Raw genomic sequence first — 27,903 nt, 5'->3', positions numbered from 1 at the left:
ATAAAACAGATAGAGACCAAAAAAAAAATATTCAAAACAGCCGCAGCGTAGTCCATGGTGTTCACACAAAGGCTGCCGTATAGCATGGGAAATAATAGTACTAGTAAGAGCTCAACCAGATTGACCAGTTCTGTTCAACACAAGATAGCCTGGTGGCGAGAATTATACTGGCAAAATTTTGAGTTTGAAGAAAACTCTGCGGACAAGAAGAATGATACTAACACTAGGCACAGCAAGGAGACAAGGAAAAACTTCCCTTGTGGCCGTGATGCACTGCCAATTCTAGTCCAAGTCTTTGGCAAGGGGGGGACAAGCTCTACTCTGAATTCGGTGAAAAGACAGAGAGAGACCGGCTCCCAAAAGGCCTTTTGAGCCTGAAGGGCAAAGCAGGGCACAAGAGCAAGCAGAGAACATGATCATTCCGGCTGTTGTTCTGAAGCACTTGCATTTTATTTCATCCCCGAGGAAACAAAACAACAATTAGTATCACCAACTCATCTCATCTTTTTACAAGTTTTGACACACACTAGGTAAAGCCAGCCATTATGAACAGCCAAGTTTGGGGAGCAGCGGCACGGCTCTCGAGCCGCAATGTTCTGTTTGGTAGGGTGGCACTGATGAATGCAGTTTGCATTTAAGGAAGGAAAAAAAAATGCCTTATTGCTGTTATGTACTGGGGGTGGACTAGCAACTTAAGCCGCGGCTCGGGAAGGGAGGAAATTTTTCCGAATGGTTTGGTTTCTGAATGGAATGTGGTCACCTCGATGACCAATTCCGGTTGTTGTTGGTGTTGCTGCTGTTCCAGGGCTTGCCACTAGGCTGCCCGCTCCGGTTCCCTTGCTTCCGAACATCCTGCGGATCCACCATTTGGATACATTTCTGCTTCTTTGCTGCATTGACAAAATAAATTGGTATCAACACTCAAAGCACAAATAATAAGACAAACAAAATGGAGCTTCATGCTCACATACAAAATTAGTTTTACTAAACCGTTTGATTGCAATCAAACCTAAGACTAAGAGGTGGTCAAGTAGTTCAAATCGGAATTCTGTAACCAGAGAGCTCCAGGAATAATGTGATGTTGCAATAAGTAATTGAAACCTACTATCATGGTGGAAGACACATACCATTATCAAATTCTTGGTAGCCCTCCTGAAGCTTTCGTTTTGCCACCTCTAGCTTCGAGTTATTTGACATTTCTAGCTTTGCATTCTTCGCGAGCCCTAACTTTGCTCGAACTGAGTTTGCATCATAATTGCCTACCTGTTTCTACACAGCAGACACAGATTTCAGACCAAGTCAGCATTTGCATAAATAGACAAGCATACATATTTGGTTCACACTGCAATATGCTCACATCAGATGGCACCGACTGTGGTCTCCCTTGAGCCGGTGAGGCATCTTGATGTGGCTTAGATCTCACTTGAGGTCTCACAGGACCTGGCTTAGCATTTGAGGCTGGGGGCCTCGCCAGCATGGCTGCGATAAATTGCTCTTTAGTTTGCCCATTGGTCAGTTCTTGCGGCCGTGACTGCCTCGCTGCAGATTGTTCCTGCCTCCAGCTCTGGTCAGGGTCATATTGCTGGGCCATTGGCAGTGGCGGCCTTCTAATTGGTTCTTGGCATCCCAGGTTCCGCTGCCCACTGTTCCTTGTATCTGCAGATAATTTACAGAAGAGCCAAGATGTCAAACACTAATGCTGAGCTAAGAAGCATCGGAGGGGATCAAAGAGGGTATGATCACTCACTTCCATCATCTATTCCATGAAACAACCGCGAGTTCTGGTTGTCCTGAGCAATGCCCAGATGGAGTAGTGTCAGATCATGCACGGGTTCGTATAAGATCACATAGGGTGTGAACTGATTGATTCGCGTGTAAATCCAATACCTCGGAGAGCCCAATGGAAGTGCTCAGTGTGGCCAAGAGAGCACCCTCGTCCATGGCAGGAGAAGAGAGCCCTCGATCTTCCTGCTCCAGATTTGAAGGATGCATGGACTGAGGGGTGTGATCTGGCGAAGCATTGCAGCACAGAACAATAATAAGATAGATGTACCAAAGTGAAAACTTGAATCATCGTTAACTCTTTTGCTTGCAACCTACCAACAATGGCGTCACCACCGCTGCTCATCCAATCATCAACTATGAGCTTCCAACCTCTGCGGTGTACATCAAACAGGCCAAGGCACGAACGAATAAGACGAACGAAAAATGAGATATCGGTAACAAAAGACACGTACAGAAACAGAGAACATGGACTCACCCGACGAGCAACCGGACAAGCTGCCGAATCTGCTTGGAGTTGTGCTTCCGGAGGTTGGTCACCGTCTTCCCAATCTCTGTGACCTTCAAGGTGTGCACCGTGAACTCCAGCTGCTGCAGCCGCCGGAGCAGCTCGAGCAACGCCCCCTCCGACTGCAAACAACACAGCAGAGAAACAGATTTCAGCACCAGTTTACCAGGCAACAACAACCAGCGGGCGGGGTGTGGAGGACGAGGGGATTGGAGCTACCTTTTCATGGTAGTTGACGAGGGCGGCCTTGATGCGCTCGGCCTCGGCGGCGACGGCGTCGTCGCCCTCGCCGCGGCGGGGCGCGCCGTCGTCCGTGATGGCCTCGGCGCGGTCCGAGCTGCAGAGGCTCGGGACGCTGGCGGCGCCCTCAGGAAGGAGGAGCTGCTGCTGCTTCTGCTGCAGCGCCTCTGTCCTCGGCTCAACGGCGGGCACCGGCGCGGGCGGGCGCGCCGCCGCCCCGGCCGCCGCAGCGGGCGCGCCGGAGACGGCGAGGGTCGCCGTGTAGAGGTGCTCGGCTATGGCGTCGCGCCTGGCACGGAGCGCGTCGGGGCGGTCGGCCGCCGCGACGTCGATGGCCGCCTCGATGAGGTCGAAGATGCCGTCCCCGGCCGCCCGGAAGAAGGCGGCCCAGCAGTCCGTGGACGGCGGCGGCGCCATCGCCGGACCGATCGGACTCCTCACCAAACCCCCCTCCCCCAGAAACTTCAAAATCTATCAAATCCTCCCTCCCCCTCTGGATTGATAGATAGAATACACACAGATTGGTCAAAATTTACGTTCCGTTACGATTCAGTTTCTCCCGTTAAAACGAGTCTCACGAATTAACCAACCCAGAACCAAAACCGAACCCAAAGTCTACGCAGCAAATTCTCACACAACCGATTCAGCGGGATTGGCATGCCATTACCATCCGATCGATGAGGAGGACTCGAAAGAACACCAATATCATCAAAACACAAAACCAAAAAAGGTTTCCCCCCAACGGACGGCCCCCTGGTTTGCGTGGCTAATTCCGATCTTTGTCCTGTCTAGTCTACCTGCCGATCCCTCCCCCACGAGCGAGTGGAGGAAGAGGACGAGGATGGGGGGAGGGGACGACTGCGTGGTGGTGGTGGCTGCTGCGCGATTTCTCGCGGGTCTGTGCGCCGCAATCCGGACTCGGAGGGAGGAAAGGGAAGAGGGGAGCCTTCTCCGTGTGCTCGTAGCGATGTGGTTTGGGTTTTCTTGCCCTAGCTAGTGGGTGCGGCGCCACGGCGCGTTTCTCGAAAATGGTAGAAGCACCCCCCAACACACACACAACACGTGGAACAATCCTCTAGCCAAGAACTCGTGAAGCCGGTGGGCTGACTTGAAAACGGGCTTTCTCAACCAAACAACAATCACATTAGCTATTTTGTATCATGCGTTCCGAAAGTTACATGCTCTGCTAACACTAAAATGCTTGATGCAGGGAAAAATGATTTTTTTAGTCACATGTTATTGGGGGTATATTAGAATGGTTCTCGTGTCCATTCTTGTCGCACGGTGGTTACGCACATTCAAATTCAAAAGTGCAATTGATCAAATAGACAGTGTTTTATTATTTAATGTGTGAGCGACTTTGGCACGTTGTCGAATGAGTCTGGGTGCATCTTTTTATCGGATGGCAGTTGCACTCATTTAATACAAATATAATTTGCTAAAATAGAGAGCGCTTCAATTATTTACTTTGGCGCGCCGCATAGGTGCATATGTGTGTTGCTGTCTCGCGGTAGTTATGTCCAATCAAATTCAAAAATAGGTTGTGAAAACAGAAAGAGTTACAGTTATTTAATGCTCAAACGTCTCTGGTTGCGTCCTATGGGTCCACATGTATTTTTTTGTCACACAATAGGTATGTTCTTTCAAATAAAAAAGAATGCAACTCATAAAAGTTTCGGTTATTCAATGCTCCACCAATCCGGACACACCAAATGACTTTACACGCATCTTGCTGTCGCACAACAGTTGTTTTCATCCTATTTTAAAAATGCAGTTGCTTTTAATAGAAGGTGCTTCCGTTGTTTACTTTTAATAGAAGGTGCTTCCGTTGTTTACTTCGGCACGCCAGCTGGTTTCGCGCAATCTTGTTGCCACACAACAGTTATGATGAAAAAATAATGCAGTTGCGTAAATAGGAAGCTCTTCCAAATGACTCCGCACTCTAGATGGGTTCCCGCGTGTCTTGCTATCACGCAACGGTTACATACCTTCGAATGAAGGAAAATGCAAATGTTTAGTAGAAAGTGTTCCGGTTATTGAACGTCGACCGACTCTGGCATGCGGGGGTGGTTTCACGCGTGTCTTGTTGTCACACAATTACGGTCATTCAAATTGAAAAAAAATCTGCTTAAATAGAAAGTGATTCGATTATTCAATGCTCGAACGACTCCGGCATGTCGGATGGGTTCACCCGTGTCTCGTAGTCACACAGAAGTTACATTCGCTCGACCGACTTTGATCTGTTAGATGGTTTTATGCACGTTTTACTGTCACCCAGCAAACACATTTTATTGAAACTCAAGCATGAATTTGCTTTGATAAATTTGCTTCGGTTATTTAGTGTCCATGTAACCACTCTTTAAAACCTTCTATGGGTAACTTACCACGCTATCATAGCCAACAAAGGAAAACAAAACTTCATTCGTACTGTGTTTTGTACAACCTCTTTCTTGAGTCGTGAGGCTATGATGTACTCTTGGTTGGTTGTCTTTTGTTATGAAAAAGAAACATTAAACCGCAACGAAAGACCATTTCAATCTACATACATGTTGAGGAGCCATTCCTTCACTATTTCTGTTTTGATGTACTCCCTCCGTCCGAAAATAAGTGACTTGGATCCGTATATGTATTCTTATATAAATCCACGCCGGTTATTTCCGGACGGAGTGATGTACATAATTTGGTTGTCCACGAGATGAATTCAAGCGGGACCGATTGCAACGGATCATATTCCACGGGAGAGCACATATGCCGGGTTCCTGCAAAAATAATCCAAAAATATTCCGCACCATCAAATGAACGCCCTGTTAGATAGGATTGTTGTTTGTTCCTGCAAAAATAGTGCTCGAGCGATTGTGCGTTCCCAACCAAACCGAATGCACGAGCTCCGAATATCCCACACACACAGCGTGCGTGTTCGCTTTGTTTCTGTAGGACGACCCAGCCTAATTTTTACTGATGCCGCCTGTCAAATTTGGCAGTTTTGAGATTTTTGTGGTTTACATTTACATGCGGGGTGGCTGTTTTTGGGTTGGCTGAGGAACACAGCCGCGTCCGGTGGCGAAGCTGTCGTGTCGTGTCCTCAGGTCAGCTGGGCCGGCCTTGCACGTGGATCATGGAGTGACGTCGCGGCCGGTCCGTCGTCAGTGAGTGAGGGAACACTGCGCGTGCGCGTGTTTCCGACCGATTTGCGAAGCTGCACCACAGCAGCAGCAGCTTTTTTTTTTTGGAGCAGCAGCCTTTTCTTCTTTTTTTTTCTCATTGGCGCAACACCTGTGCATTCCCACGCGCAATCCAATCCAATCCAACGGCCACGACGCGTCCTCCGCGAAACGCTGGGTGGAAAAAGAAAAAGGAAGGAAGGGAAACGGCTCCCGCGCGACGCTGGGAGAGGGAAAGTGAAAAGAACCGCGCGGCACGGCGGGTAAAAGACCATTTGGGCGAGCCCGCCGTGGCTTCCCGGGGAAATCTGGGAAGGGCGGGGAAGAATTTTCCATCCGGCTTCGGGCGGGAGGGCGCCGGCCGGGACCGTCTTGGGCAGAGCTCAGCTCGATCCGGCGGGTCAATGGTACGGCAGTAGTGCAACGTACGTGCGCGCTGCGGTGGTGCCATGCAGACATGCAGTGCTGTGCATTTGCATGGCAGGCGCCAGCCGCCAGGTGAGTGTGTCTCGTAATCTCCCTGCATGGCTGCATGCATGCGGTGCCGTGCGTGTCCTCCTCCCCCGCAGCTGCTCGATCGTACGGATCGGCTCGATCCGTGGTATTACTAAAACCGCGCGACGTGCACGCACGGTAGCTCGAGGAACCAAAACGTAATGTCAAGGAGATAAAATCAAACGAGACTGATACTATAGGCAAATATTCCGCAGCGCAATACTACTCACTCCATTTCATAGAGATTGGCACGGATTTAAACTAGGACTTTGTGACGTACGAGCTTACATCATTTTTGTCCGTTCATTTGGTAGAATGTGCTCTGCTGGATCGATCGTGAGTCTCAAGATGGGATGCACGCGATCGAGTTTCCGACGAATATTCTCCACAGCCGCACGCACGTACGGCGTGTCTCGCTCCTTTTATAATTAGCGGGGTTATTACTGCATGCTAACAAGGACGGACTCCGGAGTCCGGAGTCACTGTTACTTGGACCCGCCCTTCAAATCTGGCCGTCCGTAGGATGTTTCTGTGTTGACCGGAGAGAGACATAGTAATTTCCCATGCAATTTTTGTGCGCGTGCCGTGTGCCGAGACGGCGTCTGCCTCAGCCGTGACGCTGCTGTTGCGCATATGCTCTGCCTGCCCGCCTTCGGCCTTCCCACGCAGAGGGATTTCTTTTCTTTTTGTGAGGTGTGACTGAACCTGGTCTCTGTCAGTCAGTCAGGGACGGTGCTGCGTGCATTCAATCCGCTCGTCGTCAATGGTACGCGCTGATGCCCTGCCCGCCTGCCGTCTCGCTCCTGCCCTGCGCGTCCGTCCGCTGGTTCAACGAATCGGGCTCAACGCGTACGGTGCATGCTTGGGGGGCCCACACGGCCGCCGATGCTTCTGTCGGAAAACCGGCGTCGCGCTGGTATAGCCTGGTAGTACCACTAGCTACGAGAAGGCAAGAGAGAGAGAAAAACACGACAGACCAAAGACTGACGAAAACGAAAAATGCGGCGGTATATACTTTCGTTCGCCTAAGTCATCTGGAGTACGTACGTAAGTAGGACTACTTTTTGCTGCAAAAGATTGTTTCCGGTGCTGAAACGGCCATCATCGTCTGCTCTCGGAAACAAACCCCAACTACCCTTCTTGCAAGGATTCCTGCGCGTAGTTCGTTGAGCGACCTCCGACTAACCGAAACGGCAGTCTCGGTACCGACGGCTCCCAGTCGATCGCAGCCTCCGCACGGTAGATCGATCTGACATTCTGACTCCACCAGCTGACCTGAGACAATTCAAAGCTACACATATATATGCAGCTTAATTTAGCTAGAGTGATTTTCCCCGTCACCGATTCCAGGTTCCCACAAGTCGACGTCGCGCACTAGCTCCCTAGTGACCGGTGACCAATCGCCCAACAGATGCATACAGCAGCAGTTGCCTGCTGGTGATTGGATGTGCGGTCCACCGCTGGGTTTGGGTCTTATCAATCAAACCGAAAAAAGCCGGAGCTCGATTTGCACTGCCCCCGTTTGCGGTATGTGCGTGGCCGACGTAGCCCGCTCGCCACACCCCACACGAGTCCCGCTTCCCCGATTTGGGCGGTACCGACGTCGACGTCGCGGCACGCCGCAAATCAACAAACAACTCTCTGCTGCGTAATGGACACCTGTTGCTCGCGATAGGAAGGACGGATGACTCTGGCAGTGGCGGAGCCAGGGGAATAATTAAGAGGGCACTTTAGACATTCTTAGTAAGCTATAACTTCAATTAGAGGAGTATTAATGGTGGAAATCTAACATTTAAGATGGTATAACAAAATTGAGTGGAGGCATTAGCCCCATGGACTACACGGCGGATCCGCCCATGGACTCTGGCTGGCCGTTCCGGAATCTCGACTACGGAGTACGGAGTAGTTTTTAGTTTCTACAGCCTGGGTGCTCCGGGCCGTCGATTCGGGCCAGCCAGCAGCTGCAGTCCATGTGCCCCCGTTTTTGCAGATCCTGACTCCACACGGTACGCGAATGTTTTTTTCCTAACAAAAGCCTTTTCTGTTTCAAGATCGTAGACGACAAGTCAATGAGCACTATAGTTCTGTCTGAGAAAAAGAAAGTACTTCTGGTAATACAGCACCGTGTTCTGGGATTTCAGAATGTATCAAAAACTGAGCTGACATCAATACTGCTTCCGTCCACTTTACGTGCCGCATTTTTTTCTTTCCGGAAGGACGAACTAGAGGCACGCAGATTTCCTTTTTCTTTTCTGTACGTCCTTGTGCTGTCGTGCAGGCGTCGAAATGGCTTGACTTGCTGACGGAACCCACAGCGCTAGCGGACGGGCACCATATATATCTGTTCGTGTGTTGCGTCGCGCGTGCTCCGACGGCGGGTTCTTGCAATCTTGCTTGCGTGCGTGCGTGCGTTATCCTTTTTGATTGCTCTCCTCGGTCGATTGTAGCGGTATTACCTGTCTTCAGGTTGTCGGGCGAATGACCCCGGATAGGGTCATAACGGCACAACTCTAGCCGAGATAACGAAGGCAAGACCGGCATAGACAAGTACGCCGGCATCACAGAGTACAAATAACGCTAAGCCGGCATATCCGGTGAATGCCGGTGCAGCTCACTTGCTTTATGAGTTTGCTGGACAAGGATGAGCACGTTGGTCTTGGCAGTAGCCGAAATCTCTCAACGGTTTTATCCTGGCCGCGCGGTGCGGTGTAAAGCGGGGCCATCATCACTCTAAGAAAAGCAGTCAACCCCTGTACACCGGTGCCAGCCGACCACGCAAAAGAAGCACCGAAAGAGAATATATAACGGAAGCCGGCAGAGGATAGCTGTACCCGCTGCCGGCTGGCAGAAAAAGTAAAGCTACCTTATCCCCTGCGGTCCTGCCTAGAGGGAACCAAGCCGCGTGCCCGATGGAGCCCAAGGAGAATGACGTTAGACTCGGCCCACATGGCAGTGTACCACGTGTGGCCTATAAATAGAACCTTACCCCTCTATGGGAAGGGGGAGACGAGAGCATTCTAGGGTTTTTCCCTTTCTTCTTCTTCTTCTTCCCCAAGAATACAGCTCAAGGAGCACCATTGTAGAGCTTCTCTATCCCGGCTAATACAACAAGGCAGGAGTAGAAATCTTACCTCTACAAGAGGGCTCCGAACCTGGGTAGATCTGTATGTTCTTGCGTGTGTTGTGCGTGTTCTTCTTCACGTTCTCCCTCCTCCGGATCCACCATCGTCCATCGGCCCCAAGTTAAGCCATCCTATGACATCTGCCGTGACACCACCACGACAGTTGGCGCCCATCCTATGCCCTTGTACCAACTGATGAAGAAAACCGACAAATTTGTGTGGACACGACATGTAAACCTAGCTTTCCAGGAGCTGAAGAAAATGATTGCTACGACACCAATATTCGCCTCTCCAATGGAGAAGGAGCCGATGTTGTTATACATCGCGGCAACCAACCGAGTTGTCGGTGGTCATTGTGGTGGAAAAAATTGAAGATGGCAAATCGGTGCAGAGGCCGGTGTATTATTTAAGCGAGGTGCTGTCATTGTCCAAGCAGAATTATCCCCATTATCAGAAAATGGCGTACGGTGTTTATATGGCGGCAAAGAAACTAAAGCATTACTTTGAGGCACATCAGATCCGAGTTATATGCGAGGCACCCGTCTTGGAAATCATGAGTAACAAAGACGCGAGCGGCCGAGTCGCAAGATGGGCTGTGGAATTGGCACCCTATGCGCTGCAGTACGATAGACGAGATGCCGTGAAGTCTCAAGCTTTGGCAGAATTTTTGGTGGATTGGGCCGAGATGGAGTATGAACCACCGGCCCCGGAAACTAATTACTGGAAGATGCATTTTGATGGCTCTAAGATGAAAAGTGGGCTTGGTGCCGGCATAGTTCTAACCTCGCAAAAGCGCGACCAACTTAAGTATGTATTGCAGATTCACTTCGCAGCATCCAACAATGTTGCCGAGTATGAGGCACTTGTGTACGGGTTGAAAATGGCGAAAGAAATTGGAATCCGCCGGATTCAATGTTTTGGTGATTCCGATCTAGTCGTCCAACAAGTTTCCGGCAACTGGGACGCATTGGATGCCAACATGGCGTTGTATCGGTTCCAGGTTCAGAAGATCAGTGGCCATTTTGAAGGATGCGAGTTTCACCACGTACCTCGGGCAGAAAATGAAGCAGCCGACACATTATCGAAACTCGGTTCAACACGACAAGCCATTCCGACTGGGGTGGCACTAGAGCATTTACGCAAGCCATCTATCAAACCATCGCCAAAATCGGAGTCTATATTTATCCCGGCGAGTTCAGAACTCAGCGCCACTCCCATGGAAATTGATAGTGGCAGCGGTTCCGGTAACCCGAGGACTGAGCGCCTTAACTCAGCAGAAACAATGGCAGTTGAGCCATCGGAGATAGACGAGCCGGATGAGCCAATCTTCACCACTCGTCCTGTGCCGGCCTGTGCGCAACCGATAATGTCCTACCTCAAAGATGGGAGTCTCCCGGAAGAGGAACTGTTGGCAAGGCAAATCCAGAGAAGAGCGAAAGCATACACCATCATCAATGGTGAGGTTTACAAAAGGAGCGTTACTAACGTCCTGCAGCGATGAGTCGAGCCGGAAGAGGGGCAGGAGATACTTTGGGATATTCACCAAGGAGAGTGTGGCCACCATGCATCTTCAAGAAGGCTAGTGGGCAAAGCTTTCCGCCATGGTTTTTACTGGCCGAGTGCATTACAGGAAGCGGAAGACATAGTCAGGAAGTGCAACAGCTGCCAGAGATATGCCAGCAAGACACATATGTCGGTTTCGGAGCTCAAGACTATTCCAATTACTTGGCCCTTCGCCGTCTGGTGTTTGGATATGGTAGGACCGTTCAAGCGGGTGCGAGGAGGCATGACGCATATTCTGGTAATGGTTGACAAATTCACCAAATGGATTGAGGTCAAGCCGATAAAGAAGTGTGACGACAAAACTGCAGTGTCATTCCTGAAGGATATCATCTTGAGATATGGGTACCCGCACAGTATCATTACGGATAATGGAACGAACTTTGCGGAGGGACCTTTCGCGCGATTCTGTGCTGAAAAGAAAATCCGGCTGGATGTTGCTTCCGTGGCACATCCTCAGTCCAATGGGCAAGTTGAAAGGGCAAACGACATGGTTTTGGCCGGCATAAAACCCTGGCTAATCGAACCATTGGAGCGCACTCCAGGATGCTGGATAGATGAACTCCCGGCTGTGCTATGGAGTCTCAGGACGACTCCCAATCGCTCTACAGGCTACACGGCATTTTTCCTCGTATACGGGACAGAAGCTGTCTTACCAGCCGACATTGAACATGACTCTCCACGAGTAACCATGTATACGGAGGCCGAGGTGAAAGAGGCCCGAGAAAATGATGTCGACCTGCTCGAAGAAGCACGGGAATTGGCTCTATCTCGGTCGGCCATCTACCAACAGCACCTAAGGCGTTATCACAGCCGAAAGGTCTACCCGCGAGTTTTCCGGGAAGGAGATCTTGTCCTCTGACTTGTGCAACGCACAGCCGGCATGCACAAGTTATCACCTCCATGGGAAGGACCCTTCGTTGTGAGCAAAGCACTCCACAATGATTCTTACTATGTTATAGATGCATAAGATCCTAAGGCGAACAAGATGGATCGGTCAGGAGAGGAGAACAAGAGGCCATGGAATGTAGCATTGCTCCATCCGTTCTATACTTCAAAGCTGAGTATTTGTATCGTTTTTTCCTTATGTTGAATGTTACAATTAAGACAATGAAATTATTCGCCGGGTTCTTAAAAGAAACTCGGGGACTTTTGTGTCATTTAATTGCTCTGTTACAATTTTCTTTTGTATGTCGGCATGGCTTAATTGCGTAATCTTATGTCGGTCTAGTACTGTGTCGGTATTGATAAAACCCCTCTATGACTTCGCTGCTGTCCGCAACCCGGCTTCATGGCAAGTTAGAGATGGATGTAAGATAACCGAGCACACGAAAGATGACTACGGAAACAAGCAAAGAGCCGATCCGAGATACATGTTATCTTAATTCGGCATTTCTTTTTAACTCGGTTATCGCCGAGCGAACTCTTCGAGTTACCTTTTTTCGAAAGAGTGGTTTTATGACTTTGTGATTCATACGTCGAACGCCGACAAGGCATACAAAAGAACCAAAGCTGTAAAATTTCACTAAAAGAAAAACTAAACTCGAGGACTCGGTCGGGGATTCAGCAAGCAAAAGACTTAATTAAATTAAAACCGTGATGTCTTACAAGCAGAATTATCCGGATTACATATGCGCCCAGCATTCCGGGGATCTAATTTTTTCTAAGATTTGCTAGTGACTAAGCTAAGAGGAGACGGAGGGGTTGGCGCCGGAACTCGGCGCATCACCCGGTGGAGGCTGACTCCACAACATCTTCCTCGGCCGCAGCTTCCTCCTCTTCGCCGTCGGTCATCTCGGCGTCAGCTTCAGAGGTCGGGCTCTCCACAAACGTATGCACGTCGGCATACTAGATGAAGGAGTAAGCCTGCTCCTTACGCTTCGCCACCAGCTCCGGGTCCATGAGGTAGCGAGAGTCGGCGCGCATCGATTGTAGCACATCAAGATTGATGCCGTCGTACCATGATAGTACGAATGACAACGCCTCGTTGGCGCCGATGCGAGCGGTCGACTCCCGCCAGTCGCTAAATCTTCGCCCTTCTTCACCTCGCTTTCCAGCCGAATCTTCTCCTCGGCCTGGGAAGAGAGGGTCGAGGTGAGTTGATTCACCTCGGTTCGATGCGCCTCGGCCTGTGCTGCGACCTGCGCCTGCAGCCGGGTCACCTCTTCCCGATGCAGTTCGGCCTACCGAGTCTTCTCATCTGTTTAACAGACATATATTACAGAGCTTGATATCTAATATGGAACCGGCATACGAACGACGAATTACCTTGGATTTCGGCGACGCGCTTCACTAGCTCCGCTACTTTGGCGCTGTCCCTGACTGTGAACAGGAGCAGGTGTTAGTTCTCGCAGAACATTGATACTTGGACGAAAAATCTTTTCTGGTCAAAGATACTTACCTTGGCTTTCGCGCTCAATTTTGAGCGCCTCGTGCTCCGCCTCCAACTTCTTATACTTTGCTAGCAAAGTCTTGAAGATGGCGGTGCGCTTGTTCATGCAGAGCTGCAAAACAGTGGTACACAGTTAGGATTATTGCAAAAAGAAGTTAATGCTCCGAATTTCGGGGAATAAGTGTTTGAAGGATTCTAAGCTTCAAGCCGACTATTCTAAACCCGGCCAGAATCTCGGGAAATAAGTGTTTGAAGGATTCTAAGCTTCAGGCCGACTATTCTAAACCCGGCCCGAATCTCGGGGAATAGGTGTTTGAAGTTCTTCGGGACAAGCTTCAGGCCGACTATTTCCTACTCGCCCTAAACCTCGGGGACTAGGAATATGGATACTATGCTGAATTTAGAATTTGAAGTTTTATGAAGGATTTTTCATACCTCCGTGGCTCGGCCGGCCTCGAATAGAGCCACCCGGGCTTGGTACATCCGGGTCGAGATTGACTCCGGAGTTGCTGCGGGCGAAGGTCCCACCAGCGGGCTTTGCCGAGCCGACTGCAAGGTGTTCGAAGTCACCTCGTAGTGGTCGGCGTTGTTCCAGTCCATATCATGGACTGGCCCAACGACCACCAGCTATGCCCGCTGGTCGTCCGAAGGGGCACCTCCTGCGGCCTGACAGAAGGCCGCGGGGCAACAGAACCCTGGGCTGCCGGCCCTGCTGCAGCAGCAGGGTTTTTGGCCTTCTTGGCCTGGGCGGCAGCAGGTTGGGCGTCCGCCGGCCGTGATGGAGACGGAGGCGGCGTCGGGGTTGGCAGCGGCCCTTGAGGTCCTTGAGGACCTGCAGCCGGCTGCGGCGGCGTCTTCGAAGCTGGCGGCTGTTGCAGCGTCTCAGAAGCTTGTGGCTCCTGCGATGTCTCGGCTGCAGTCGAGGTAGGGGCGGTCTCGGTGGCGGCCTCGCCTGCGGGGACCCTGGCCGCAGGAGTCTCGGTCTCGCCGACGACCGTGGCGTCGGCACTTGGGCTGACATCCCGGGCAAGGGATATCGATTCCCGGGAGTCTCAGTTCCGCCCACCGCCGGGTTTGAAACCTCGGCGCGGGAAGTGGGAGCCGCCGGGATCTCGGACGCGACGCACGTCCGAGATTGCGTGGCCGTTAAAGCCTCCCAGCAAAAATAAAAAGCTTAGTCATTCGCATGATTTTGAAGAAGGAAGACGGCATCAGAGGAGGAGATAATAACAGCCTTACCCGACAATCAGGGGCTTTGGCTTAGGACCACGTGCCGCGGTGTTCTTCCGCTTCACGTTCTGCGGAAGACTCTGCTCGACGGGACGCTTTGCAAGCGCGCGTTTCTCCCGAACCGGAGCAGTAGCAGCAGCCGGTTCAGGCGCCTCGGCGGCATGGCCCGAGTCAGCTGTTTCAGGAATAAGCGTTTTGGTTATGAGAATTATAACGGTTACAAGAAGATGGTAGAGACTCTTACGTTCCGTACGGCGAGGGCCGGCGTGAGCAATCGGCATGAAGTCCTCCGAGTCCGGATCCTCATGGTCGATGGTCAGGCGCGGGGCCGCAAAGCGTTTGTCCGGGGATTTCCCGTCTTCATTCTCTTGACGGGCGAACCTCTGCAGAGAAAAGTCAGGTGCCGCCGGGTTAATTTAAAGCAAGGCCGGTATAATCTTATATCGGACGAGAGTAGAAGTTACATTTAAACGAGGAACTTACCGGGGGCGCTCGGTGCTTCCAGCTGTATGCCGGCATACCCCCGCTCCACCGCTCCGGCAGGCTGGTCTTTGCGATCGCTTTGACCCGGCGCCGGACGTCGACCTGGTCAAGCCGGACTGTTGATACTTGGTCCGGGTCGAGCTGACCGCTGTAGAAGCACATTTTGTGTAACCGGCACTGGAGCGGGCACAGCCGCCGCTACACAAAAGTTGCCAGGAGATCGTCGGCTGTCATACCCTCCTCCTTGAGCACGAGGATGACGGCATGGATCTTGTTGACCTCCGGATTGGTCTCCTTCGGGTCGAAGGACCAATTCCTCTTCTCTTCCGGGGGGCTGACTTCGAACCCCGGTAAGTTGATTTTGTCGGCCGAAGAGGAGTTTTTGACATAGAAAAAGGTCTTGAGCCACTTTTTACATGACTCAAGACCCTGGATCCTTGGGAAGGCTGAGTTACGGCGAGGGACGATGGTGGCGGCGCCGCATTGGGTCATCGGTTTTGTGGCGCCGGGATTATCTTTATCTGGGAGAACCTATGGCCGGAACATGAAGTACCGGGACCACAGGTCAACGGATGGCCAGAGGCCGAGATAACGCTCACAGCAGGTGACGAAGGTTGAGAGGGTGAGAATGGCGTTCGCCAGGAGATGATGCTGCTGAAGGCCAAAGAAATCGAGGAAAGTGCGGAAGAAATCACTGGCCGGAAGAGCGAAGCCGCGCTCAAAATGAGAGAGGAAGACGACGCACTCACCGTCTTCTGGAGTCGGAACGATTTCCTTGTCGGGAACCCGGCACGGGACCTCCTCCGGGACTCGTCGGGAGCGGCGGAGCCACTCGATGTCCGCCGAGGTCACATCGGAGCCTTCCCAGGCGGCGTGCTCGAAGCTGGTCCTCTGCTACGCCTGAGCAGCAGGGTCGACGGCCGGAGCGCGAGAAGAAGACGCCATGAAAGGAAAGTAGATCTAGGGTTTGGAGGTTTCGGTGGAGATGGTGCTTGTGTGAGGCCCGGGCGTGCAAGCGAATGCGAGGGAGGCCTAAGTGGTGGCGGGCGAAGCAGTGGCGGCTGCAAGCTCGGAGGCGAGAAACCGCGGTGGCGGAGTTGCTCAGAGCGGGCAGACGGTGTAGTGCGCGAGGAGCAGAGAAGAGCGAAGGGGCGAAGAGAGCGAGGAGTGCGAAGGGCTTTCCGCCCACGCCCTCCTCCTCCTTTTATACCCGAGCCGCAGTAATGGGATGCGCGTTTCCCGTGCAATCCCCTTAGTGGCTAACGGGAAGATTGCATGCGATTTGGGCAGTTATGTCCATCAAGGCGCTTGCTCGGTTGCTGCGCGGCGTGCCGCCGAGAATCCCGCGAGATCCGGAGAATGTGTGCGCGCGTGGAAACCGAAGCCCAATCTTTAAAGGATCTGTCGGCTTTATTGCCCGACACGACGGCACGCTCGCCTCAGAAAGCACGATGGCAGTAACTCAAGCCTTATCCTCCCGTTGGTGGCGATTTTGTCGGCAGAAGTGAGGTTTAAATTGTCGGTCATGAAGAGGAAAGAATCTCGGCTGCGAGCAGGATAAGTATGATAACCCGGAGTCTCGGATCAAATTGATCTCGGCTAGAAGAACCTGAGGAAATCTCGGCATCTTTCTTAGCTGGATTCGGCTAAGCGTTGATGGTCTGTTTATGGGAAACTGTCGCAGCCCGACATCTTTTTATGCCGGACCACAACAGCTTCGGGGACTAGTGTCGGGGGAATGACCGCAGGTAGGGTCATAATGGCACAACTCTAGCCGAGATAACGAAGGCAAGGCCGGCATAGACAAGTACGCCGGCATCACAGAGTACAACTAACGCTAAGCCGGCATACCCGGTGTATGCCGGTGCAGCTCACTTGCTTTACGAGTTTGCTGGACAAGGATGAGCACGTTGGTCTTGGCAGTAGCCGAGATCTCTCAACGGTCTTATCCTGACCGCGCGGTGCGGTGTAAAGCGGGGCCATCATCACTCTAAGAAAAGCAGTCAGTGCCTGTACGCCGGTGCCAGGCGACTATGCAAAAGAAGCACCGAAAGGGAATCTATGACGGAAGCCGGCAGAGAATAGCTGTACCCGCTGCCGGCTGGCAGAAAAAGTAAAGCTGCCTTATCCCCTGTGGTGCTGCCTAGAGGGAACCAAGCCGCGTGCCTGATGGAGCCCAAGGAGGATGACGTTAGACTCGGCCCACATGGCAGTGTACGATGTGCGGCCTAGAACCTTACCCCTCTGTGGGAAGGGGGAGACGAGAGCATTCTACGGTTCTTCTTCTTCTTCTCCAAGAATACAGTTCAAGAAACACCATTGTAGAGGTTCTCTATCCCGGCTTCTCCAAGAATACAGCTCAGGGAGCACCATTGTAGAGCTTCTCTATCCTGGCTAATACAACAAGGCAGGAGTAGGAGTCTTACCTCTAGAAGAGGACTCCGAACCTGGGTAGATCTGTGTGTTCTTGCGGGTGTTGTGCGTGTTCTTCTTCACGTCCTCTGTCCTCCGGATCCACCATCGTCCATCGGTCCCAAGTTAAACCATCCTATGACATCTGTCGTGACACCATCACGACACATGTGCAGAATTATAATACTAGGCGTACTTATGCTTTTGCAACACCGAAATCATACGGGTAAAGCTAAGCCTTAGGTCCAAAGAAAAGCCGCCTTATGGGTGTCTCTATCCATCTGACTCTTGTTGCGGTTTGGTTCTTCTGCTTTTTTTTTGTCTCTGTCTATCTGACTCTCGCCGTGGTTCATCTTTTTCCAAAGAGCGAGAGAGGGAGGGGAATGGGAATCGTTCAGGTTCGTCTGGAGAATCCTTTACAAATGGTGTGGGTTGTACTTGGAGCAACGAGGTCGCCCCTTTTCGGTTTTTCTTTTCCAGGGCTCAGCAACAAACCCGGCCCGAGAGCTGCAAACTAACAGATGGGCCGGACCCTTTTTTTAGACTACGATGGGCCAAACCTGTTCCCAAACTACTTTTGGTTTGGTTCAATCCTCGGCCTTCTGGAAAATTAAACGGGCCGGACTTATTTTTACTCTCGGGCCGCGACCACTGCTACCCTAAAATAAAGAAACAAAAAGTGTACTGTGAGATTCTGTCGATTTTATAAGCAGCAGTAAGAATCTGTATACACACTTCAGTAGTTCAGTTGGGCACGAATCGGTCAAGCACATGGCGGGCACTAATACGCTATCCGTCCACGGCGACGTCGGCGAGCTCTTCTGTCATCGTGTCTTGGGTTTTGAATTTTTGATCAAGTATTCATTTTCAGACAGATGAGTGATTCTTGGGTTAGATGTTAGAAGGATTTTCAGCCGTATACTTTGGCTGCCGTCGGAAATACATCGATACTATGAAATTGCATCGACACTTAATATGAGATGGAGGAAATACTGAAAGCGGTTCTACGTATTACTCCCTCCGTCATCGACACTATGACACGGAGAAAATACGTCGATACTGTGAAATTGCTGCAACTTTCTCCAGCGATTTGGGCCATGCAGGATTGGGCTTGACGGGACGCTTGCTAAGCTATTTTGTGCTAATCCGCACGTGACGGATGCACTTGCGTGACGGTTTAATTGATGTAGTTAATGTATAGATTAGGCGCTACAGCAATCTGCTGGCTAAGCTGTAAGGGCGTAAGGCACGTTCGTGCTCGTACGGCCGGCTTGTGCTTGTGTTTGCAATTATAGTTTGGTAGCTAGGCGGATGCGTGCGTATATTCTGACAGGCAGTACTCGGTAGTATATATATACAACTATACATCCTCTCGTTACATATCCCGTTGTTCCAGGGGAACAGCCGGCCTTCCAAGTCAAAACGAGTATTTGTATGTTTCCGTCAAATAAGAAACGAGTATTTGTATGCACATGTTGAACAAAACAATGTGTGATTTGTGAATGCACTAGCTTCCCCCGCGGTCGCGGTCCTTGTCTAAAACACACGCGCAATTTCGTGCAAAACGATCCGATGCGTTGCGAGGACGATCCTTCCATATTATTCAGTCTCCATACGATACAAAATCAATATTTTCTATGACCAATGAAGTTTGATGCAAATAATTTATTCTCTATTTTTACTATAGAATGAAAATTCATGCAAGAAGATTTAACAGTCCAGGAACCCCGTATTCCAGAAATGGAGTGCAGACATACGTGGCCAGCGCGCCATAACTAAGCTACGTACTCTTCCAATATTTTTCAAGGATAACTAGCTACTCCCTCCATCCAACAAAAGATATTTAAATTTTCATCAAATTTGAATGCATCTATACACTAAGTCATGTCTAGATACATCTAAAATTTGACAAGCTTGACATCTTTTGTTGGACGAAGATAGTATTAAAAATTACCATCAATGGACTTGTGGTGGAGTTGTATACATATGAACTCTAGCAGCTATTTTTATTTTCCCGAAAAGGAGGACATCCCCGGCTTCTGCATTGATCGTTGAACTCTAGCAGCTGATTTGGTCTTCCCTGCAAATTAAATACTCCGGTGCTTTTATGAGCGACGACTCTTTGATTCGTAGAATTTCGAAAGAAACGGTATGTTGAATGCTACAAGAATTCAAAACGCACTAATGTGCAATTGAAGTTCTCTGATTGCACCAAGGGAAAAATTCTAGGAACTTGCTTCAATGCTTATGTGCTAGTCATAGTCGCCATATAGACAACTCATGAATTTTTTTCTTTGAAGTTACATGAAAGCTAGTCCGTAGAAAAAAAAATCTTTATAAATAAAAGCCTCCAAATTTACTATGGATTTTATTTGAATCAAAGAGGACCTTAACATAGGTTTTCGGGGTAGGACTGCGAGGCAACATCGCCAAGCTTTATTGACTAGCTTTTTCATACTTTTGGCTGAACTTTTACTATCGACATGCTGAAATTAAGATTCGTCAGTGGTGTAATAGCTAGCACTAACGGGGCATGCTTTTGACCCGTCAGTGTGATGGTTTTTTCGTTAAAACCATAGCATTCGTTAGAGTCATCATTGAGATTCTCTCGGCACCACTCGCGGATGACTCTACGCACATCAATAAGAGGCATCAAGTATAACATATTATGTATTACTAATCACATCGTTAAGATTCTAGTCCTCATAAACGCACGTTTAGGTTTCTATTTGTACGGTAGGTTTCATTTACAATTTTATATATAGTACAACTAAAATTAGTCAGAGCGGATCCAAAAAATCTTGGCCATCCAACCATCTAAATCTAACGCCCACGCCATTTTGACGATGGATGGTGTACACCATATTTTAATTACCTACCGATGCCACTCCCATAGCTAGTCCCTTGACCCTATCACTTAGAAAGGAAAAAAAACAATTAATTGCCAGTCGATCACATTATTTCCACATAGCGTCTAATTCAGGAAATTTTCAATCATTTTGGAAATCCAATTATTACAAATTTAGAAGCTTTCAATCTGTCACAAAAACCCAATTAGTTATGAATCGATCAATCTGGAAAGCTTTGAATCAATTAGGGTAAACCAATAAAAAAACCCAAATTAATTACAAATCAATCCCATTAATTTAATACTACTCTAATCATTTGGAATTTTCTCTCGCCAATCACACTTAGCAGCGTACTTGCAGTACCGCTAGCTATTGAAAAAGGCATGGAAATTTTGAAACGATGACGCATTAGTTATTAGAAAGAAAAGAAATGGAGTAAACGGAGGAGGAACGACGAACGAGAGAGTGGCAAGTCCCAACGGCCTCCAACGGCCCGATCAGTCGCCGTCAGCGTTGTTGGGGCGGTCGGGTGGAGGGTCCACGTTATCCCGCGCGCCCGGCATCAACGGAACGGCCGCAGCCCTCCCAGAATTCTTCCCCTTTTCCCCCGACGCTCCTCCTCGAGCGAAGCCTCCTGGTCCGTCCGATCTCAATCCGACGGACGGCACGGCCAGCAGCCAGCCAGCCGCGGGGAGAGGAAGGAATCTCGGGATCCGGGCTGGGCCTGGCCCACGGTCCGTGTCGCACCTGCCCGGTCCGGATCGCACTTCGCTGCTCAGTGCCACGTGTTCTGGCCCGGATCTTCTAAGCACTGGTAGGACTGGGTGCTACTGTGTCTGTGGCTGTATCTTGTGCACAGAGAATCCGATGGCTGGGATTGGCCATTTTGATTCAAAGCTCGCACCCGCTCCCTGACGAAGAGAAGAGAGACAGAGAGGCGACAGACAGAGCACGAGGGGAGAGCCAAAGACCGCGCAGAGGAAGAGAGAGATAAACCTCGGTTTATTACCAAAAACCCGCCGCGGAAGTCTTCCCTTCTCTCTTCCGGGATTTGCTCCACGTTCCAGGCCGCGACCCGCAAACCCCTCCCTCTCTCCCGGTCTCTCCTCCTGCTCGCCAGATCAAGCGCCTCCTACCGGGCAAGCTAGGTCCGGCAGCGGCGCCATTTGACTCGAGCATCCCCGGCGCCGCCGCATTCCCCCTAGGGTTAGCGGCTCCTCCGGTAAGCTACCACCCCCACCCCCTCTTCTGCACCGCATTTGTTTTTTGCTTTGTTTGAGATTTTCCTTCCCGCAGCGCTGGTTTCGAACTGCTGCGCGCTCGGGTGGGAGGCGGGAAGTTCCGTTCCGTTCTGTTTTGTTAGCGTGATTCCGCGGTACTGAAAATTTGAACGCCCACTTTTCTGTTCCGTCTTTCAAATTTCGGGGGTTATGGTTTATATAATGCGCGGCATTCGAGGCGTAACCGGGGAAATCCTTGAGCAAATGTTTTGCTAGCCAGATTCGGTCATGGTGAATTTGTCTGCGGAAGCGAGTAGTGCCAAAATTACAGCCTCGCGGTTTCCGTGGAGTGGTTGGGTGTGGTGGTTAGCCATGCGACCAGTACGCGAAGATGCGCAAACAGAGAGCGAAGCACTACGGATGTAGTGCTTCGCTCTCTGTTTCAGATTTCCTGCGAGTGTCGTACGAAGCCGTGTATATTGGGGTTTTAGGCGAAACAGAGCACGCATTGAATAGCCAGCCCACTGGGGTTAATTTGGTTGGGTCTTGGATTTTTATTGGCCTACTGGCTACTAGGGGGTTTCTATCCACCACGGGAAGGTCAATGTTCTCGTTAATAGCGTCGGTTTGCTTTGCCGTATGCACGATGCTAGAATTAAACTGACCGCTGAAGATTTTGTCTGTTTGTTGATTTTAGTTGTTTCCTACTGTGTACTAGAAACATCTGGTGCAGTTCTTGTTGGATAACTGACCTTGTGTGAAGTTATGATTCCCCCTGACAGCTCCAACTGTACAGGAACGTCCTTCTCCTTAACTCTTTGACAAATTTGCACTCCCTGCAAATCTAACTGTCCTTTTTAGTGGAATTTAAGGCACTGATGTAAGTGATGTGAAAAATTAGTTGGTTCTCCTGGTGCCAGTTGCTTCTAATGCAGGTTTCTTCTAGTCCTGAGGTTCAGTGGGGTGATGCTGTACGGTCATGTGATGATTATACATAGGACTTGCATCACGCAAGGGTTGGTAGTAGCACATGCACCCGGCCAGATGCAGTTGAATTGCCCTTGTTTTGTTTCTTTTGGAGGAGAGCGCTTCCACTTGCTTCTGCCTTTTCATGAGGTTCCATAGTGCAGTTTGACATTTTCATTCTGGTATTGTTTTCCGTCGCCCTTTATTTTGCCGCATTTTACTTTGTTTTATGGACGCATGTTTAGACCAGTACACTGATGCATGAAACATTTTCTAGTGATGTTTTACGGTGGCCAGTTGTTTGAGATAATGATGCTTGCTTTTGTGGAATCAGGGCCGCGAGTTGCTTGCCGATGACTCGGGCATCAACTATAGATTTTGGGCGGAAGACGCAGAGTCAGGTCAATTGGTCTGGGCCGTTGCGTCCGGTCAATGTCATCAGAAATAAATTCCCTACCTACAAGAATGGTGCGAACGGGATAATTATCAAATTGGCAGATGACCCAGAAACGCCATCGCTTAAGGAGACTGTTGCCAAGGAGACAGCAGATCTGCTCGATCGGCGTCAGCGCCTCTCAGTTCGTGAGCTAGCAATGAAGTTCGAGAAGGGTCTCAATACGGCCACACTGTTGTCTAATGAGGTATGGGTGGTCCTGATACCTGAACGGCCATTTGGCAATTGGTTCAGCTAGTACAGATGACTGTAACTTAAAAAGTTTATCTGGCCTTGGCTTTAACTCTCAGGTTAAATGGAGACAAGTGGCTCTACTGGAGCGAAACATCCTTCTGAAGAATCTAATGAGTGTATTGGAGTCACTGAGAGATCGAGTAGCTGGCAAATATAAGGATGAAATCGAGGAGTCTGTATCTATGGTTGGTTTCTTCTTTTGAACTATATTTATACTACGGAGTATATTGTTCATTAATGTGTATGTGTATCTTTAATGGCGCTGCAAGTGTTTCTAACTTACCATTTTCTTTTTGCTCAAAGAATTCTTCAGCTAGAGCAAAATGCATCGGCAATCCTACTATTGTTGCCGAGATGTCAAGTCAATCCTATAATTACAAAACTACATGCCCTACTCTTGTTTAGATTGTTTACCGTGGGGCCTAAACTCATGGTGAGGCGTTGATCCTCTCACGTGGCACTTTGACCACGTACACTTCGGTGGAGAGGTCTTGGCGGGACATTACCCATTGCTAGAAGTTGGTCAATTTTTGAAAACAACCCCCTCTCTCAAAAGGCCGCGTCTGGCCCCACTGGTGCAGGTTCCTGTGGCAGCAGCGGCAACTGCACAGTTCCTTTCTTCTTGCCCCTTTTCCTTGCTGATGAGCTAGCACGTGAGCTCCCGGACATGGCTGCAGCGACGGACGACAAGCTCGAGAGGAGAGGATATGGAGTGGAGAGCATTGAGCATGGCATGGCCTTCTACAAGGATTTCTTTTTGGAAAAAAATGACTCACTGCTTGTGGAGGGAAAATCTCCCGCCAACCTCTCTGCTGACGTGTCCAGAGTCAATAATAGTAGGATCGCGGGTGCATTTTACTCCTTCGGCTATGTGGAGTATATGAAAAAAATGATCCCTTTTCATGTGAAGTGTGAACGCATTAATAGTTTGATACTTTCTGTAGGTGGATATTTTAGCAGTCCAGCTGTCCAAAAGAGAAGATGAGTTGCTTCAGCAGAAAACAGAGGTCACGAGAATAGCATCTTCACTGAAACTGGTGCGTTCAAAATTCATTGTAGCTTGGTAGCATCTGTTTGTAATTTACCATCAAATATTCAAAGGCCATTTTCCATTCTCCATTTGCTACTGGATTTGGAGGAAATGTGAATTATCTTCCATGTGTATGACTTAAGAAATTTTGTGCAAAAAAAAGTATGACTTCAGAAATTTTTCATTTCATGTTATGAAAGTTTTTTCTTGCTTGTTACAATAAGCAAGAGTGTAGAGGGAGTGTTGCCTTTGCTGAGGCTTGAGAAACTTGAAATAGTGCTCTTCTCTTCCAAATGCACAGCAAGATTTCAGTGACCTGCCGATCCTGCTTTGTTGAGTAACATATTTTTGGAGGTCCAAGTGATTTCCTTACCATGGTTCCGAAACAAACATACTGTCAAGATTTTTCACATGAAGCATGATCCAGCTTCCATTGGATTGGCGTTCCTTTTTTACCTTTTTATAATCGTTTTCTATATCAAAGCATGCTTGATATCATCTCGGATTGATCTCTTCATTGTTATTTTCCTATTTCTTCATTTTTGAAGCATTGCCCTGTTTTTCCCCTTCTGTATTGCTCATAGGCTTCAGAAGATGCCAGGAGAATTGTTGATGACGAAAGAGCTAATGCTCGAACAGAGATAGAAAATGCTAGAGCTGCTGTACAAAGAGTCCAACAAGTACTTAAAGAGAAGGAAAAACATTCACATACAATTGGGAAGCAGGTATATAATACACAATATAAAGTTATGAACACCAGTTCTCTTTAGTCTCTCCTTTTTATATCATACTTACCTGGAGCACATGCCTGAGCCAGTTTCCCTCATTTATTTATTTATGTCCATATATATTCATATTTCATGCTTTTTACAAGTTATTATGTGCAAAACCAGCTGACTATGTAACCTTCTATCTAATACTGCGTCATGTAGCAATTGTACCGGAACTTAGTTTGTTTACATTATTTGCTTGTCCAAATGGAACATTTTCCTGGAGATCTCGCCCAAGCGTCTTCACTCTGCACACATATTAATAGTCTCGAAACTTCGAAAGTCCAACTACAAGGAAAACTATTCTGGTTAAGCAGCACGATGTTTCTATTGACCTAGCTCCCATGGTAGCATGAAATGTTGATTGATCAATTGTCTGTTCTGTGAACCACAAGTCATTTACCTTGATTAATTGTCTGTCGTGTTACTTTTCTTGTCATGTTTATTATTATTTTAGTTGCTGCTTTTGGCCTTGAACTCCTCACAGTTTCTTACGTAGAGTTCCTTTATTTTTCAGCTGAACTGTCCTACTGTTTATTTATGTTAAGAGATTGATGCCATTTTTTTGTATAGAGATCCTTTATTTTTCAGCTGAACTGCACATGCATAATTTTTATTTTGGCTTTGAACTTTCTAAGGATATGGATGAGCTTCGGGAAAAAGGTCAAGAAGCACGAAGAGTTAAAATGCTACATTGCCCTAGCAAGGTAGACTTCATAGGCTTATTGCATTAATTTAATAATTCATGTCTACATGATTATATAATGTTCTTATGTAATTCTAAATATATTACAAGCCTTTGAATACCTTTTCTAGGCAATGGACATAAAAAATGAGATCCATGTTCTACGTGGTCAATTTTCTGAGATATCCGCTAGCTCTGCTCATCTTTTGAAAGAGGTCTGGCTTACACGTTCTGAATCTGGTAATTTTATCGTCTTTCTCATTGTTCTTATATGGAAGTATCTTGATTTGTTACCTTTAGTTGAAGTTGCATCAAATCAAGGAGAAGGATGTGCCCTCATATGAGCTAGAGGGTCTTGAAAGCTTGGGCTCAATGCTGCGTGTAGTTGTCCGGTGTGATGTGCCTTTACCAAATTCATCAGTCCAGTGGTTTCGCATACAGCATAAAGGAAGCAAGAAAGAGTTAATTTCAGGTGCAACTATTTTCATCCTACAAATACTCTTGTTTCTATGTGTAACATTTTTTAACCCATGTTGGCTCTGTACTTTATAGGTGCCACGAAGCTAGTATATGCTCCAGAACCTCATGACGTAGGGCGGTACCTGCAAGCCGAGATTAATCTAGGTGGTGAAGTCTCAGTCGCAAAGACTACTGGCCCAGTAGACCCTGGTTTGTTTTCTGACTTGTTATCTGATGCAGTTAAGCTGCTTTCATGGTTATGAAGTGCCTAACATTTCTTTGGTAGTCGAGCAGCTGCAGGTTTGGTAGATTATGTAGAGACTCTTGTAAGGAATCCTGAAACCGAATATAATGTATGGCCATCCACTCTAAGCCATTTCTATTTCTGCACAGCATATTTATTATACAGGGATTGCCATTTGCGATGTCTTATGTTTTTCTGAACCAAGCGATGTCTTATGTTGTGCCCAACTTAACGGTCTACAGCCAGTATTTTGGCTCCCTCAGCTGGCCAGTCACATTGTAATTTTCCTGTTAGCATGCCATCTGCTGCTTTTTTGTTGAGAAAATAAGTTTTATAATTTCTTGTTTAAACAACGCTAGAAAGATACCTTATCTTGACAATGTCCTTGCGTGTGCAATCCATAACTCATAATGGCAAATTATCCACAAAATTAGTATCACCAAGTCATTGTTTTGACAGTGTCCTTGGTTTTCCCTTATGGCAGGTTATTGTTCTTCAAGTGAACGGAGTCAATCAGTCTACAGACTCCATCCATGTCCTATGCATCGGGAAACTGCGGATGCGGCTCGCCAAAGGAATGACAGTCGTTGCCAAGGAATTCTATTCGCCGTCGATGCAGGTATCCTCTAGCGACACAGTTAATGTCACAAGACTGCGGCTGCACCAACTGTGGCACCACAATCTAATCTGTGTTCATCCTTCATCTGCTTCAGCTATGCGGCGTTAGAGGCGGTGGGGATGCCGCTCCTCAAGCGATGTTCTGGCAACCCTGTGAAGACCTCAGCTTGGTCCTGGGCTTCGAGACGGCCAGGGAGCGCAACTCGGCAATCATGCTCGCCCGGAGATTTGCTATCGATTGCAATGTAAGCCATCGTTCTTGAAGTTGGATGTCATTCCATGAAGTGATAAGTTCGTTTTTTTCGGGGGAAACTTAGACCCTATTGTGATCTTCACGAATCATGACTAACCCTTTTTCTTGTCTGAATGCAGATTGTCCTTGTCGGTCCAGGGGACAAAACTCCATGGTGAACTCGAGCCCTAGCTAGTAGTCCCGAGCTCTAACCCTTGACAGAATCGATGTACATGTATGTGCAGTGCATGGCAGTAGTAGCTCAGTACTCTGCATTTGAATCGGTTTTCTTGTTCTTTCTTTGGAGTTGGGAGGTCTAGTATCTTGCTAGGTAGTGTATATACATATTTGTTTTCCTTCTCAGAGTACCCTGGTGCAAGCCTCAAGCCGTGCCATTGTAACTTCCATTGTGGACAATAAAAAAGAATGTGATGGTGATGGACTGAACCACATGTTGTTTCTTATGCAAACTTTCCTTGCTCGTCTATTCGTTTTTCTCCGAGAACACTGCAATCACTTGATTCACTTTGCCGAAAAGCCAGTTTTTGTGGAGGCAAATATGGTTACCCGGGGATGATTACACGTGTGGCTGCAAAATCTGCTAACCCCTGGGAGGACAAGGGTTTAGGGTTTAGAATTGTTCGAAAATCATACTCCCTCCTCCTATCCATAACAAGTGTCATTGATTTAGTATTTATGTTCAGGTTTTCGCAAGTGTCCCTCGCCAACTGGCCATGTTCTTCACCCCCGTCACATG

The 27,903-nt window shown here is 48.7% G+C and overlaps 3 protein-coding genes across 5 annotated transcripts; 1 reads left to right on the top strand and 2 right to left on the bottom strand.

The window, feature by feature from the left end:
• Nucleotides 1–426: 426 nt before the first annotated feature.
• Nucleotides 427–3,527, bottom strand: LOC100842292 (probable mediator of RNA polymerase II transcription subunit 26b). Of its 2 annotated transcripts, none has more exons than XM_024457625.1 (8): nt 2,510–3,527; nt 2,261–2,412; nt 2,101–2,156; nt 1,888–2,009; nt 1,748–1,790; nt 1,358–1,656; nt 1,128–1,263; nt 427–890 (listed from the first exon to the last, which is right to left on the bottom strand). In XM_024457625.1, the coding sequence occupies exons 1-8, from the start codon at nt 2,945–2,947 to the stop codon at nt 757–759; spliced, it is 1,380 nt and encodes a 459-aa protein (XP_024313393.1). In that variant the 5' UTR covers nt 2,948–3,527; the 3' UTR covers nt 427–756. The 2 variants fall into 2 exon arrangements, with proteins under 2 accessions (XP_024313393.1, XP_010234825.1); XM_010236523.3 differs by having other exon boundaries at nt 1,128–1,269; nt 2,510–3,522.
• A 9,189-nt stretch (nt 3,528–12,716) lies between these two features.
• LOC104582025 (MAP7 domain-containing protein 1-like) lies at nt 12,717–15,135 on the bottom strand. The gene is made up of 7 exons (XM_010231292.1): nt 14,974–15,135; nt 14,735–14,873; nt 14,500–14,665; nt 13,917–14,274; nt 13,270–13,372; nt 13,137–13,190; nt 12,717–12,943 (listed from the first exon to the last, which is right to left on the bottom strand). Exons 1-7 carry the CDS (start codon nt 15,133–15,135, stop codon nt 12,717–12,719), a joined length of 1,209 nt encoding a protein of 402 aa, XP_010229594.1.
• Nucleotides 15,136–21,159: 6,024 nt separating this feature from the next.
• LOC100843028 (stomatal closure-related actin-binding protein 1) lies at nt 21,160–27,616 on the top strand. 2 transcript variants are annotated; one of them, XM_010236513.3, is made up of 13 exons: nt 21,160–21,456; nt 22,755–23,061; nt 23,165–23,293; nt 24,053–24,145; nt 24,723–24,863; nt 25,547–25,615; nt 25,725–25,808; nt 25,894–26,065; nt 26,146–26,262; nt 26,347–26,405; nt 26,781–26,915; nt 27,010–27,159; nt 27,287–27,616. In XM_010236513.3, the coding sequence occupies exons 2-13, from the start codon at nt 22,774–22,776 to the stop codon at nt 27,323–27,325; spliced, it is 1,476 nt and encodes a 491-aa protein (XP_010234815.1). In that variant the 5' UTR covers nt 21,160–21,456; nt 22,755–22,773; the 3' UTR covers nt 27,326–27,616. The 2 variants fall into 2 exon arrangements, with proteins under 2 accessions (XP_010234815.1, XP_003562576.1); XM_003562528.4 differs by lacking the exon at nt 21,160–21,456 and adding an exon at nt 21,936–22,602.
• Nucleotides 27,617–27,903: the final 287 nt, after the last annotated feature.

The sequence above is a fragment of the Brachypodium distachyon genome, chromosome 1, assembly GCF_000005505.3.
Source record: "Brachypodium distachyon strain Bd21 chromosome 1, Brachypodium_distachyon_v3.0, whole genome shotgun sequence".
Classification (NCBI taxonomy): Eukaryota; Viridiplantae; Streptophyta; class Magnoliopsida; order Poales; family Poaceae; genus Brachypodium; species Brachypodium distachyon.
Note: the sequence above shows the minus strand (reverse complement) of the source record. Positions and strands in the feature narration are given on the sequence as shown.